The 13,767-nt window shown below is 45.4% G+C and overlaps 1 protein-coding gene across 1 annotated transcript in view; it reads right to left on the bottom strand.

The window, feature by feature from the left end:
* Positions 1 to 10,318, bottom strand: part of CFAP77 (cilia and flagella associated protein 77) — a 268,445-nt gene extending 258,127 nt beyond the window's left edge. The window contains exon 1 of the mRNA XM_068249907.1: positions 9,905 to 10,318. Within this exon, the coding sequence (XP_068106008.1) occupies positions 9,905 to 9,967 (63 nt within the window). The 5' untranslated portion in view covers positions 9,968 to 10,318. The remainder of the gene's footprint in view (positions 1 to 9,904) is intronic.
* Between the last annotated feature and the right edge of the window lie 3,449 nt (positions 10,319 to 13,767).

The raw sequence follows: 13,767 nt of genomic DNA, 5'->3' as shown, positions 1-13,767 counted from the left end.
CAATACGTAAATGTAAATATGCCTACTGTTTTGTGCTCCACCCTATGCATATGTGTATGTACTCATTGTTATATGGCAGTTCAATAAAAAAATTTTGAAACAGAAGATTTCATACCACATCAATTTTCATGGGGATTCCCTGAGATTTGAAATGCTAACATTTGTACAGCTTTTTTCCTCTTTCAATCTCAAATCACTTGAGAGTTGTAACTATTTAGGGCACACTCAGTAGGCCTCCTTGGAGCAAACGGGAGTCTTGCCTAAGGATTCCTTACTGGTTAGGTACTGTCTAAAGCCAGGATTTGAATCCTGGTCTCCAATGCCAAAGCTTGTGCTCTTCTTAATCAGTATTAGTGTTGTGTTCAAATTTGCCGAATTCAAAACACCAACACTAACCAGTACAGTATACAGAAAATCACTGAGATTTGGTACAGTACAGAGTTTCCCCGAGCTTTGATGCTCTACACACAGTATCAGCACAAACCATAGTGGCAGCACATTTAAAGGGACACTGTAGGGGGGGGTCAGGGGAAAATGAGTTGAACTTACCCGGGGCTTCTAATTGTCCCCCACAGACATCCTGTGCGCACAGCCACTCAATGATGTTCCGGTCCCCGCTTCCAGTTCACTTCTGGAATTTCAGACTTTAACCACTTCACCACTGAGGGGTTTTACCCCCTGAGCACCAGAGCAATTTTCACCTTTCAGCGCTCCATCCATTCATTCGTCTATAACTTTATCATAACTTATCACAATGAAATGAACTATATCTTGTTTTTTCCGCCACCAATTAGGCTTTCTTTAGGTGGGACATTATGCCATGAATTATTTTATTCTAAATGTGTTTTAATGGGAAAATAGGAAAAATGTGGGAAAAACATTAATTATTTTTCAGTTTCCGGCCATTATAGTTTTTAAATAATGCATGCTACTGTAATTAAAACCCATGAAATGTATGTGCCCTTTTGTCCCGGTTATAAAACCGTTTAAATTATGTCCCTATCACAATGTTTGGCGCCAATATTTTATTTGGAAATAAAGGTGCATTTTTTTCAGTTTTGTATCCATCCCTAATTACAAGCCCATAGTTTATAAAGTAACAGTGTTATACCCTCTTGACGTAAATATTTAAAAAGTTCAGTCCCTAAGGTAACTATTTATGTATTTTTTTTAATTGTAAATTTTTTAATTTTTTTTTAATTACAAAAAAAAAAAAAAAAAAAATGGGGAGTGTGGGAGGTAATGAGTTAATTTTTAGTGTAAAACTAATTTATTTCTATGTAAAAAATGCTAAGGGTGTAGTTTTACTGTTTGGCCACAAGATGGCAACAGTAACTTTTTGTTTATTGCGACCTGCGAGCGTCCTTCCGGAAGCTCGCAGGAAGTACAAGGAAGCTGTGAGTGTTTGTTTTTTCTCACAATGATCGCGCTGCCCATAGGAGAGCAGCGGATCATTGTGGGGCTTAGATCAATGAATGGGAATGGATTTTCCCGTTCATTGATCTCCGGGCGAGCGGGCGGCGGCGTGCTTACTAGCGGCGGGCGGCGTGTTTACGAGCGGGAGCGCGGGCAGCGGCGGGAGTGCGCAAAGTACGGATTTCTCCGTCCCTGGGGGTTAAAGGATGGAAAAAGGGACGGAGAAATCCGTACGGGCGGGGGTAAAGTGGTTAAAGTCTGAAAACCACTGCGCCTGTGTTGTCGTGTCCTCGATCCCGCTGATGTCACCAGGAGCATACTGCGCAGACACAGACCATACTGGTCCTGCGCAGTACGCTCCTGGTGACATCAGCGGGATTGAGGACATGGCAACGCAGGCGCAGTGGTTTTCAGACTTAGTCTGAAATTCCAGAAGTGAACTGGAGGCGGGGCCGGAGCATCGGTGAGTGGCTGCACGGGCACAGGATGTCTGCGGGGGACCGTTAGAAGCCCCGGGTAGATTCAACTCATTTTCCACCGACCCCCTAAAGTATCCCTTTAAGTGCATCTCAGTACAGTATGATCTACAACCTGACCTAGGTAGGCAAAGACAGCTGGATTAGTATTTATCATTCACTTGAATGTGGGAAACAGTATACAGTAAATATAGAATTTTCCTTTGACACCAGTGGGAATTAATTGTTTAAATGTATTGTAAATCTGATTTATATACAGGTATCTGACTGTAAAGCATGGTCCTGTCCTACACTGCGAACTCCCCGTACTGATAATTGCGCAGAAAGATCTCGGCTTTCATCAACCTTATATAGAATGTTAAAGTGTGCCCAAGCTGAAGCTCAGCTACAAAATCAGACACCTTAAAGAGACACTGAAGCGAAAACAAAAATGATGATATAATGATTTGTATGTCTAGTACAGCTAAGAAATAAAACATTAGGAGCAGAAACAGAAATAATATTGTTTCCAGCACAAGAAGAGTTGAAGGAGTGATCACTCAGAATTTTTTTTTTAAAAAAAGCTTTACTCACCTGAGGCTTTCCCCAGCCCCTTTCAGCCGACTGTCCCATGCTTTCCCCTCTACTCTCCGCCGCCGTCTCGGGCTCCCTGCATGGTGCAGAGGCCGATTACTGTGCCTGTGTGAAGCGCAGCTGTCAATCATGGCTATGTTGTCCACAGCATACTGCGCAGGTGCAGAACTACTGTGTCTGCGCAGTACACTTCGGACAACGTGGCCATGATTGACAGCTTCACGCAGGCGCAGTAAGGACTTCGCCTTCCTCTCTGTGAAGGAAGAGTGAGAGGGGCGGGGAGAGGCGATGATCCGCGGCGATTGACATCAGTAGAGGCAGAGCTGCAGCTGAAAGCTCTGCCTCTTTCAGGAAGCACCGGCCGGATTGCCGCCCGGGGATTTGGGGGGTCTAAACCTCGTTTTGCGGCGGGGATGTGGCAGTGTACATCTAATGAGAGTACTGAAGTGAACTATAAGGTAAAAAAACCAAAAAAAAACAAAATCACAATTTTTGTTCGCTTCGTATCTTGCACACTGCACGTGATTCCGATTCAGATTCCGCTTTTCAATCAGTTTTTACATCCGATTCAGATTCAGATTTGCAGTTTGCTCCCTGCACACTGCAAATCGGAATCTGAATCGGATGTAAAAACTGATTAAAAAGCGGAATCTGAATCGGAATCGCGTGCAGTGTGCAAGAGGCCTAAGAGGGAAGCCTCAGGATCCTATTAACAATAACAATAATATTTATATAGCGCTTTTCTCCCTGGGGACTCAAAGCGCTGTGACCCTGCATTATGCAGTCTCAAAGGCTAGGGAAAAGAGGTGAGTTTTTAGCCTTTTTTTAAAGCTGTCCAGAGAGGGAGCCTCTCGTACTGATTGTGGAAGTGAGTTCCATAGAGTAGGGGCTGCATAGGAAAAGGCCCGAGCACCAAATGTTAAGTGTATCCTGGGAATAACCAGCTTCATCTTGTTGGCAGAGCGGAGAGTGCGTGGAGGGGCATAAAGTTCCAATAGATCCGCTATGTATTTGGGTCCCATGTGGTGTAGGGCCTTGAATGTCAGCAGGCAGATCTTAAAATTGATTCTCCATTTTACTGGCAACCAGTGAAGAGTTTGCAGTACTGGGGTGATGTGTGAGCTGCGGGGGGCATTGGCTAGGAGTCTGGCTGCAGCATTCTGTACTAGCTGTAAGGGGCGCAGAACCATATCTGTAGATCCGATGAACAGGGCGTTGCAGTAGTCTAGGCGGGAGGATACAAATGCGTGAACCAGGGCAGGTAGGTCTTCAGCTGGGATAAGGTGTTTGATTTTCGCTATATTTCTTAGATGGAAGAAGGAAGACTTGACGACAGCTGATATCTGCTGTTTGAGTTGATTTCCATCCAGGATCACCCCAAGGTTTCGCACAGAGTCTTTATATTGTACAGTATCTCCCCCAATTGCTAGTTTGAGGTGGTGAGCGTTTTGAACTTTATCCATCATGTGTGGACCACCTACCACCAACACCTCTGTTTTGTCAGAGTTCAGCCTCAGCCAGCTGGTGTTCATCCAATTTTGTAAATCCACTAGACACGCATTTATGGATGCTGATGGGTCTTGGGTGCCAGGCTTGAAGGACAGATACAGTTGTGTGTCATCTGCATAACAATGGTATCCTAGGCCATAGTTCTGGATTATTTTGCCCAGTGGGAGCATGTAGACTGCAAGGAGTAATGGCGATAGTACAGAACCCTGTGGAACTCCATAGGGAAGTGGCACTGGATTAGAGTAGTGTGTGCCCAGACATACTTGCTATGTCCTGCCAGATAGGAAGGTCTGAAACCAGCTAAGAACAGTACCCCTTAGGCCACAGTAATTTTTCAGTCGCTGGATTAGTATTTCATGATCCACAGTATCAAATGCTGCAGACAAGTCAAGAAGAATCAAAATTGAGCAATCACCCTTGTCCCTTGCAGTAAGTAGATCATTCATTACTCGGACTAATGCTGTTTCAGTGCTGTGCCTTTTCCTGAATCCTGACTGAAAAGTATCAAAGATGTTGTTATCTGTAAGCCTGGCTTCCAGCTGGTTGGCGACTACTTTCTCGATAACTTTTGATAGGAATGGTAAGTTCGCAACAGGTCTGTAGTGGGTTACAGAATCAGGATCTAGTGATGGTTTCTTCAAGAGGGGTTTTATGATTAAAGGGACACTTAAGCCAGAAAAAAAAAATGAGTTTTACTCACCTGGGGCTTCTACCAGCCCCCTGCAGCAGTCCTGTGCCCTCGCAGTCACTCACTAATCCTCTGGTCCCCCGCTGCCAGCTAGGTTCGTTTTTGCCGTCAAGCCCGACAGGACTGGCCACGCGTAGCTTTGTCCGCATTCCCGACTGTAACTAGCGCTATTGCATATCTATGCGTAGGTAATGCGGCAACGCGTATCTTTGTACTCGTTGCGGTCCGCAATAGCACTAATTACAGTCGGGAATACAGACAAAGCTACGCGTGGCCAGTCCTGTCAGGCCTGTCGGCAAAAATAAAACTAGCTGGCAGCGGGGGACCAGAGGATTAGTGAGTGACTGCGAGGGCACAGGACTGCTGCAGGGGGCTGGTAGAAGCCCCAGGTGAGTAAAACTCATTTTTTTTTCTGGCTTAAGTGTCCCTTTAATGCTCCCTTCCCTACACCGTTGTCCCCAGTCACTGAGGCATTGTCACTAATCACATTGGGCCCGCGTAGCTCCTCTTCCTGGATCATGGTTGCGCGTTAGCTGACTGAGCCCACCCGCGCATGTGCAGTAAGTCAGAGCCACAAGCTTCATTCTACTGCACATGCATGGGTGGGCTTGTATGGCTGGAGCTGCGTGGCCCTGATGTGAAGGGGGGGGGCGTGCTCTGCAAAGGGGGGCTTCGGACAAGCGAGGGAAGCCTCATTAGGATCCTGAGTATCTGATTTTGAAACTGAGCTTTGGCTCGGTTTGACCTTAAAGGGGTCAGAATATGGATCTGGAACATGACTTCAGCAATTACAACCATTTTCAATGGAAAAGTAGCGTTTTAGGTTATGACTTACATGAGCCCCTCTAAGAACACAAACCTGGTGTAAAATGAAATCATTATGTAGTGTTGCCATCTGTCATTGTGTTATACAGTAGAAAATACTCTCAAGACCACTATTAAGCTTTTTTGACAGTCTGTTAGGCCTTGTCCACATTATAAATCATCAGCGCTATCGGAAGAGCAGAGTGATTTATAGAGCTATTTTTGCAGTGCTTTTCCAATCTCTCTCTGAGCGATTCTCGCTTAGAAAAGCGTTTTTCTAAGTGCTTTTGTGCAGCAATGATTTTGAGCCAGAAATGAATAAATACAATATATTTATTCATGAAAGCACTCAGGAAATGATTTTCTTTTTATTTTTTCAAGCACTTTGCGACTTCCCTATATTTTCTATTGAATCACAAACGCTTAGAAAATGGTGCAGGAGCCGCGTTTGCAATTGGATAGAAAGCTCATCGCTCATGTGAGAACACTCACATAAGTGACCATTGCACTAGCGATTTTAAGGCAATTTTTAAAATCGCCAGTGCTGAAAAAAAAAAAGCAAAATCGCTTAGTGTGAACAAGCCTTTAGGCCTAGTGCACACCGAGCGGTTTTTGGAGCGATCCGCCGGCCGCATCCGCCTGGAAAAACGCTTGGCTAATGTATTGCAATGGGATGGTGCACACCGGCGGTTTGAGGTTTTTGCCCTGCCGCAAACGCGCCTCCTGCTGCACGTTTGCGGTTTTCTGAAGCGTTTCGTCCTCAATGCAAAGTATAGGAAAAACGCAAACCGCTCTGAAAAACGCTACTTCAGAGCGGTTTGCCAGACGTTTTTGTTACAGAAGCTGTTCAGTAACAGCTTTTACTGTAGCAATGTGTAATCTGCTACACAAAAATGCACCAAAAACCGCTAGGTGTGTTTAGAAAACCTCTCTAAACATACCTAGAATCGCTCTGAAATCAGCTTCAAAAACCGCTAGCGTTTTGTGGATCTGCTAGCGGTTTTGGTGTGCACTGGGCCTTACAGTAGCTAGTTTTTTGGGATTAGACTTGATAGTCTACATTCCTCATGTGCATCAATGAGCCACAGGTGATGTACATGTGTCAATTCCCCTTCGTGATCGTTACCTTGCCGCGGTGAAGGGGCTTGCGTATCACAATGAAGCAATGACCACCGGCTATATGAGTGTGTCAGGAAGGGGGGGGGGGGCACACCCAAGATAATAAGGTCGTTGCTTCATTGTGGAGAGACCAATTTCGATCAGCTGGATAGTCACTGTTGTTTTATCATTGAGCTACCACAGCCTGGCGACCATATGGGCTTGAAAACCGCTATCGCCTGCACTCTCGCCATGGTGCGCACCAGTCCAGCATGGCCGTCACTACGCAAACAGCTGTTTGCAGTATGTTACACAGTGAGTTTGGTCTGTCAGTGTGAAGCAGTGCTCTAATTACACTCCCTGATTGATGTATACACATGCAAGATGTTTTAAAGCACTTTAGCATGCAATGTGATTCCTGCCCTTACAACGCTGCTTTGCGTCAAATCCAGATTTCCCCCGGGACTTTTGACGTGTATCCCACTCATTCATGCAAAAACTCAGGTGTTAGACCCCTTGAAACATCTTTTCCATCACTTTTGTGGCCAGCATAAACATTTTCAAAGTTCATCTCCCCATTAAAGTCTATTGCGGTTCGCGGAAGTTTGCATGTTCGCGAACGTTTTCGGAGGTTTGCGAACCCAAAAGCGGAGGTTCGGGCCATCCCTGGTCACCAGTTCATGCTGTCCTTCCTTGAACCCGTTTTGGTAGTACTAATCACTGCACACCAGGACCTACAAGACCTGCCATTATGTAGGAGGTCTGGCCTGCTTGTCTAGCCTTGATGAAATGGTCACTGTCAAAGTCACTTATGGCCCTTGTTTATTTTTTCTGCTTCTAAATGTGCCTATTAAGGTACAATTTAGTGAACAATAGTTTTATCAGGTTATTCAGATGGCATTGTTTGGAAACAGAAGAGCTGGTCGGTCCAATAGATCCTGAACGACCGCATGATCGATTGTGCTTAAAGGACAACTGTAACGAGAGGGATATAGAGGCTGCCCTATTTATTTCCTTTTAAGCAATACTAGTTGCCTGAGTATCCTGCTAATCCACTGCCTCTAATACTTTTAGCCTTTGACCCTAAACAAGCATGCAGCAGATCAGGTGCTTCTGACATTATTGTCAGATCCGACAAGATTATCTGCATGCTTGTTTCTGGTGTTATTCAGACACTACTGCAGCCAAATCGATCAGCTGCCATATTTATTTCTCTGTAATCAATACCAGTTGCCTGGCAGCCCTGTCCATCTTTCTGGTCAGCAGGGTCTAAATCACACACCTGAAACAAGCATGCAGCTAATCTTGTCGGAGCTGACATTAATGTCAGAAACACCTGATCTGCTGCATGCTTGTTCAGGGCCTATGGCTAAAAGTATTAGAGGCAGATGATCAGCAGAAAAGCCAGGCAATGTGCATTATTTAAAAAGGAAACATACATGTCAGCCTCCCCATCCCTCTCACCTTGGGTTCCCTTTAATGCTGTTAAAAACCAAAATATTCGTTCAAACGGAATGCTCTGATGAAAATAAAAAGATCATTCCCTAAAAAAATTGCACTGTTAACACGTCACCTACAAAACCGGACGCCGCTACCTAATATACATCACCACTGTACAGGTGCCAGTGTATTATTCACTTACCTATCAGAGTGACAAGAGTGGTATTTCTGAACTGTAGTGGTGTTTGAATCTCGTCCAGGACATGGACTTAGGCTATGTTCGCATTATAAATCACCAGCACTATTGCAAGCGCTGATCGATTTTTTTGTGATTTTTTTTTAAATCATCTTTGCCTGCGCTACCTAAGCGCTTTTTTAAGCGCTTTTGCAGAGCAATTTTTTTCCACTTCCGGTGAACTCTTTCACCCGTAAATGAATAACTACTATGTATTTATTCATAGAAGCACTTGAGAAATCACTATTTAAATCGCTTTTTTAGCTTAGCAATTTCCCTATACCTCCCATTGAGCCAAAGCGCTCAAAAAATGGTAAGGCAGCACCTTTGTAAGCGGATCGCAATCGAACCGCTCAGATGTGAACTCTCTCATAGGGAATCATTGCACAAGCGCTTTCAGGGCGATTTCTGAAATCGTCAGCGCTTACAAAACCCCACAAATGCTCATAGTGTGAATAAGACCTTAAAGTACCCCTGAAATGACACATACACTGTGGAGTAAAGCCCATGATAGACTAGATTACGTACCCCTGAATGTGATCTCGCTGCTCTTTGTCGTCAGGGACATCCCTCGTTCCCCTAAAATCCGCAGCTCCCCAGACGTTACTCAGAGCAATCCTGAACTGTGCAGGTGCGAGTCCGGGACTGCGCCTGCACAGTGAAAGAAAGCGCAGGTGAACAAGTGCCTGCTTCCACTGTGCTTGCGTGGAGCCGCTCTGGAATAACTGCCAACTGGAAGATCGTGTCGAAGGTTAAGAGGACCAAACATGAGGAACATGGGAACAGGCAGGGCTGCGGAGTCAGAGTTGGAATAATTTTAGGTACCTGGTGTTTGAGTTGGAGTCGGTGGTTTCATAAACCGAGGAGTCGGAGTCGGATTATTTTTTTAACCAAATCCACAGCCCTGCTAAGTATTATCCTTCTGAGTCATTTTGGGTAGCTGGATGTTTCATAAACTGAGGAGTCAGAGTTGGAGTCGGATGATTTTTGTTCCGACTCCACAGCCCTGGGAACACGGAACCCCGACAATTACAAGCAGCAGTATCATATTCATGAATAGGTAATCTAGCCAACCATGGACTTTATTCTGCAGTTTATGTGTTAGTTCAGGTGTACTTTAAGGCACCTTTCACACGGCTTCCTTTGCATTCTACCGCAACGGACAATATAACTGCAACCCAATGCGATGGTACGATCACATCAAGGCATCATCGGTGCAGTGTGTCGAGTTACAGTGGCAGTGAGGCATACTTTCAATGGTACTGTATGCTTCACCGCATGCATCTCATCTAACCTCTATCGTACAATGTGACTTTTCAGCATATAGTGTAATAAGTTTTCAGGATGCTGGAGGAAAACGCAGAGCCGAGACGAAAGCCACACAAACACAGGAAAAACAGGCTGATTTTGAGCCCGTTTTTCCCGTGTTTGCGTGGCTTTCGTCTGCGCTCTGCGTTTTCCTCCAGCATCCTGAAAACACACTGGTAACTTGCGACTCCCTCCAAATTGGTTGTAGTATGTTACAGACAGTAGATTATGACTCTAATAAGGGTTTAGTAAGTGAATTTAGTCACACAACTGTAAAAGTGCTCCAGAAAACAGTATGCGCCATTCAAATGCATAAAAATCTCATATATATTGATTATAAGTTATAGTATGTATTACCTTTTGCAGGATCTCATTGTTGTTCATAGACTCTCTGACCACCCCAAATCTTTCATTCTCCATGCTGCTGGTGCTTTTGGCTGTGTCTCTGCTGATCAGTCCAGATCCCCCTCTGGGCTACCTATCTGCTGCACAGATCTCACCCTGTGTCCAGGAATGATGGGATTTTCCTGACCACTTTGCCTCCAGGCAACAAGCTTGTTCTTCTAACTATCCCCTGGACCAGCCCAACTCCCTCATTAGGGACAATATAAGACCTACAACAATGTAATTCCTGTTCTTTTTATTTTCTTCAGCTTAGAGGCGGGTGGAAGTAGAAATAAATATCAGTTAATGCGTTCAGTGGAGTCTAGGGAAAGAAAAGACAGGAGAGAGCGAGATAAAGGGCAGAGCTCCCCTTTTGGAGGAGCTTGGTTCGTCCCGTTACCACGGCGACAGGACGCTAACAGGAAGTGGATGAAGAATAGCCTCAGTGTTTGCTCCCCTGGCAGCCGGACAGCATCTGATGCTTTATCAGCGCTGCTGGCAGGTCCAGGGCATTAATAAATGTCTGTTGAAAATTGTTTATAAAGAAGAAGACAAACAATTATGAGTTGTTATTATTGTGCACCATGCGTGGCAACTGCCTAGCTAGAACTATGGCATCTTCAGCCAAGATTTTTCCATTTCAGTTTTGGAGTAGACTGGGGAAGGGTTTCAACAGCTTTTAGGATTTTAACACTGTCTTTGTGCCTGTTACAAAGATTTTCCCTCACTGTTCCTGAGCAGCAACTGGTACTGTAAAGCGTTTTACACACGCCTGACTTGAAGGAATAGTTAAAGGGTACCAGAGATCAAAAGGTACACAGAACCAATGCTTACCCAGGGCTTACTACAGCCCCATAAACATGTTTGAGTCCCTCTCCGTTGTCCCGCGGTCTCCCGTTCTGCCGCTATCAGCCCCGGTAGTTGCTTCAGTCGGCTTCAGTCTGGGTCTTCTGCGCATGCACGAACTAAAGCAATTACCGGGGCTGATCGCGGCTGAACGGCAGACCGGGGGAGGACAGCAAGGGACTCACACGTGTTTATGGAGATGAAGGAAGCCCTGGGTAAGTATCAGTTCTGTGTACTTTATGATCTCTGGTTTCCTTTAAGCTGGCTACAAAAAAAGAGATTCACTTACCTGGGGCTTCTACCAGCTCCCTCCAGCTATCCTGTGTCTACGCAGCCACTCACCAATGCTCTGGTCTCCCGCCGCGTGTGGCCAGAGCTACGCAGACGCAATGGTCTGCCGACTCCCAGTCAGCGCAAATGAAACTAACCTGCAACGGTGAGCATGGCCAGCCTTTTACCTGAGCGTCTGGATCGGTCGCTCAGGGCGCTAGCTTCCAGAGGGGCGCACGTGCATTCATCTACCTTGTCTGGACTGGCCATGGCCGCATTTCTCCCTGGCTACGGGCTCCGGGGCCATCTGTGGCTGCTGCCAGCGGAAGCTCCGCCTCTGCCCCCTGGTACCAATGGGGGTGAAGACTCCAGGAACCTGCTGCTGCCTCTTGTGGAGTGTGTGTGAGCCGTGCTCCTGTGCTCAGTTACTTGATTCCTGTTTCTAGCTGCAGTATGACGCGTGAACGGATCCTAGGGTTCACGTACCATTTCATTTTGAAACTATCATTTTTATTCAAATTCCAATTCCGAGTTTTGTTAACTGTTACAATGACTATAGAGCATGTTTCCATAAACATGTAAGACTGTTTTTTGCTGATATGCTCAATCTACACGGAGAGATCCGGATCGACTCTTCCGCATCCCCGCGCGTACCCGCCACGTCCCCGCTCGGGTCGGATTTGATACCCACTCGTCCCTGCCGGCGGCGCTTATCTTTCGCTTGATTCCCCGCTATTGTCCGCTCGCGGGGAACGAGCGGGGAATCGGCGGCAGCGAGATCCGACCTGTCGGATCTTATCAATCGGGCCGCATCAGTGGCTTGATTGTTAAGACACATCGGCACGTGTAGACCGAGCTTTACTCTTTATTCTTGCTAAAACAAAAGTGAGTGGCCCATATCCATATGCAATTCACTTTTTCTCCTGAGTTTTCTCCTAGGAGATATTTTCACAACTTGTTATAAAATGCATTTTAAACCACCAGCAAACAAGAAAAAACAATAATTTTGTTACCACTTTTTCACCAGCTTTTAGGTAATTTTTCAATTGTAAAATGCTGAAAAGTTACCGTATTTTAAAGCGAAGATGAAAATTATCTCCTAGGAGATATTTCAGGAGAAAAGGTGAATTGCATATGGACCTGTGTGTGTGTGTTTGCGCGAAAAAGATGAATGGGGGGGGGGGGGGCACCAAAATCTGGTTTCGCTCAGGGCGCTGTGAAACCTAAGGCCGGCCTTGGTGAGTGGCTGCCTGGGCACAGGACGGCTGCAGGGGGCTGGTAGAAGCCCCAGGTAAGTGAATCTCTTTTTTTGTAGGCGGCTTAAATATTCCTTTAAAGAGAAACAGTGACCAAGAAATGAACTTCATCCCAATCAGTAGCTGATACCCGTTTTCCCATGAGAAATCTTTTCCTTTTCACAAACAGGTCATCCGGGGGCTCTGCATGGCTGATATTGTGCTGAAACCCCTCCCACAGTGGGATCTCAGGCCCATGGTCCTGACAGTTTCCTGTCTGTGAACCTCATTGCATTGTGGGAAATAACAGCTTTTTACAGCTGGGTCCAACTGCAAAAAAAAAGCAAGCAGCATCTCCTTCCACTGGCATGACCTGCCAGCAGTAAAAATGTCACCATGTGGTAAATGTCAGAATGTAAATCAAGGAGAGGAAATATTTTTACAATGGGAAAACACATTTTATTGTAAAAATGAAGCACTTTTTTAATTACATTATTTTCACTAGATTTCCTCTTTAGAGGATACCCGAAGTGACATGTGACATGATGAGATAGACATGTGTATGTACAGTGCCTAGCACACAAATAACTATGCTGTGTTCTTTTTTTTCTTTCTCTGCCTGAAAGAGGTAAATTTCAGGTATGTAAGTGGCTGACTCAGTCCTCAGACAGGAAGTGACTGCAGTGTGACCCTCACTGATAAGAAATTCCCCTTTTTACCTCTTTCTTGCTCTTAAGAAGGCATTTTCTGCTAGGAAAGTGTTTTATAGTTGGAATTTCTTATCATTGAGGGTCACACTTTAGTTACTTAATATCTGAGTCAGCTCCAGTGTGAACATAGCCTTCCAAAAAAGGGGTCTTTATTCCTGTCTGTGACCCAATTAGAGCCTTTTCACTGCAGTTCTAGCACTAATAGTAGATAAAATACTAGCAGTTGGCTGATGGTGTAATGGTTAAGGGCTCTGCCTCTGACATAGGAGACCAGGGTTCGAATCTCGGCTCTGCCTGTTCAGTAAGCCAGCACTAATTCAGTAGGAGACCTTTGGCAAGTCTCCCTTACACTGCTACTGCCAATAGAGCGCGCCCTAGTGGCTGCTGCTCTGCTCTGGCGCTTTGAGTCCGCAAGGAGAAAAGCGCAATATAAATGTTATTTGTCTTGTATTTGTCTTGTAAAATATAAGGGCTCATTTCCACTTGAGCGGAATATGCAGCATTTCCCGCATCTGAGTTGCACAGGGAAACGCTGCTTTATCCAGCAATGGCATGCCGTCAGATTCGCATGGCAGTGTGATTTTAGATGGCATGCAGCAGTTTTTCGTTTCACGCATCCGAATACCTATAGCCGTGCAAGTGCCGACTAGAGACACATGGGTGGCTGCATTAAAGGAAACTTGAGACGTAAAGATATAAAAGTTTTACACATACCTGGAGTTTCCTCCAGCCTCCTCCAAACCGATCACTCCCACACTGTCTTCCTCCGCCTCCT

The sequence above is a fragment of the Hyperolius riggenbachi genome, chromosome 8 (assembly GCF_040937935.1).
Source record: "Hyperolius riggenbachi isolate aHypRig1 chromosome 8, aHypRig1.pri, whole genome shotgun sequence".
Taxonomy (NCBI): Eukaryota; Metazoa; Chordata; class Amphibia; order Anura; family Hyperoliidae; genus Hyperolius; species Hyperolius riggenbachi.
Note: the sequence above shows the minus strand (reverse complement) of the source record. Positions and strands in the feature narration are given on the sequence as shown.